This window comes from Propithecus coquereli, unplaced genomic scaffold (genome assembly GCF_000956105.1).
Source record: "Propithecus coquereli isolate 6110/MARCELLA unplaced genomic scaffold, Pcoq_1.0 Scaffold41, whole genome shotgun sequence".
Classification (NCBI taxonomy): domain Eukaryota; kingdom Metazoa; phylum Chordata; class Mammalia; order Primates; family Indriidae; genus Propithecus; species Propithecus coquereli.
The window spans coordinates 3,538,142-3,539,281 of NW_012149841.1; the positions used below are offsets into that span (position 1 = coordinate 3,538,142).

The 1,140-nt window shown below is 38.4% G+C and overlaps 1 protein-coding gene across 1 annotated transcript in view; it reads left to right on the forward strand.

Moving 5' to 3' along the window:
* WDR35 (WD repeat domain 35) overlaps positions 1 to 1,140 on the forward strand; it is a 105,729-nt gene that overhangs the window by 75,482 nt on the left and 29,107 nt on the right. The window contains exon 15 of the mRNA XM_012653065.1: positions 569 to 679. Coding sequence (XP_012508519.1) covers positions 569 to 679 — 111 coding nt within the window. The remainder of the gene's footprint in view (positions 1 to 568; positions 680 to 1,140) is intronic.

Here is a 1,140-nt window from a genome sequence, read left to right on the forward strand (position 1 = left end):
AAAGAAAAAAAATTGATCTGAAAATGGAGAATGCAGCTGAACAAATAAGATTTGTGGTGGTGGTGGTTCTCCCTCCCTGCCACCACCCTCTCCATAGGAGCTCTCTGCTTTGGGTCTAGCTTCCTGAACTGATGAATGGCAGACTTCTCTAGGGTGTTTTGTTGTAGAGTTCTTTGAGAGGTTTCCCTTAAGCCTCTAATTAATGAGCATTGAGTATATCACCAATTGTTGTAAAAGTTTTTTTTTCACCCACTGGTGTGGGATTTGTTTTGGAGCTTGACGTATCTGTACACTAATTACTGAACTGAGAGAAGAAGGGAGTGTAGTGTCTTCAGGGCCTGGTTAAAAATCAGACCCACAGCCTGAGCCTGTGAAGCTCTGGTTTTATGGAAGCTGATGCCTTAGCATCCATTCTGATTTGTAGCCTCTGCCCCTATGTCTGTTTATAAGAAAAATCTGTAACTACCAGAAAATTTAATATTCGTATGTCCCTATGGAGTTTTGCTAAATTAAAATATAAGTGGTTTTCTTGGTCTGAAAAATCTGATCATATTGTTTTGTTTTTCAGGAAATAGCACAAATGTTTGTGAAAGTTGGAATGTGTGAACAAGCAGTGACTGCATTTTTGAAATGTAATCAACCAAAGGCAGCTGTAGATACCTGCGTACATCTCAACCAAGTGAGGAACTGAAATTTACTGTCTGTGCAGCTTGGTGTTTTAGGAATATTTTAAGGCAAAGCAAAATTAAAGTCACAGTAGTCATTCTTCAAAGATTATTGCTAATGTAAAGCATCGGAGAGCTTGACATAAGGTTGAGGCCGGAGAAAGTGGTGAAGTTTGCACTTTCCCCTTAAAGTGCTACCGTGAGGGGTGACCCAGTCATAACTAACTCAGTATGGGAACATGGACAGATCCTGTGCTTTTAGTCTGGCAAATTTTTGTCTGGAAGTAATTTCATAATTTTCTGCATTTTATTAGGGTTGGGTTTTGTTTCCAAAGAAGGACCAGTTAGTTAATGGTCAGTCCTTGCCTGAGGAAGGAATTGAGTTACTTTATCAACATTTATTTTGGCAAATCTGTTTTCCTTTCCCTTTATAGGAAACATACATTTGATATTTTTAAGAGCTGAAATTTAATAA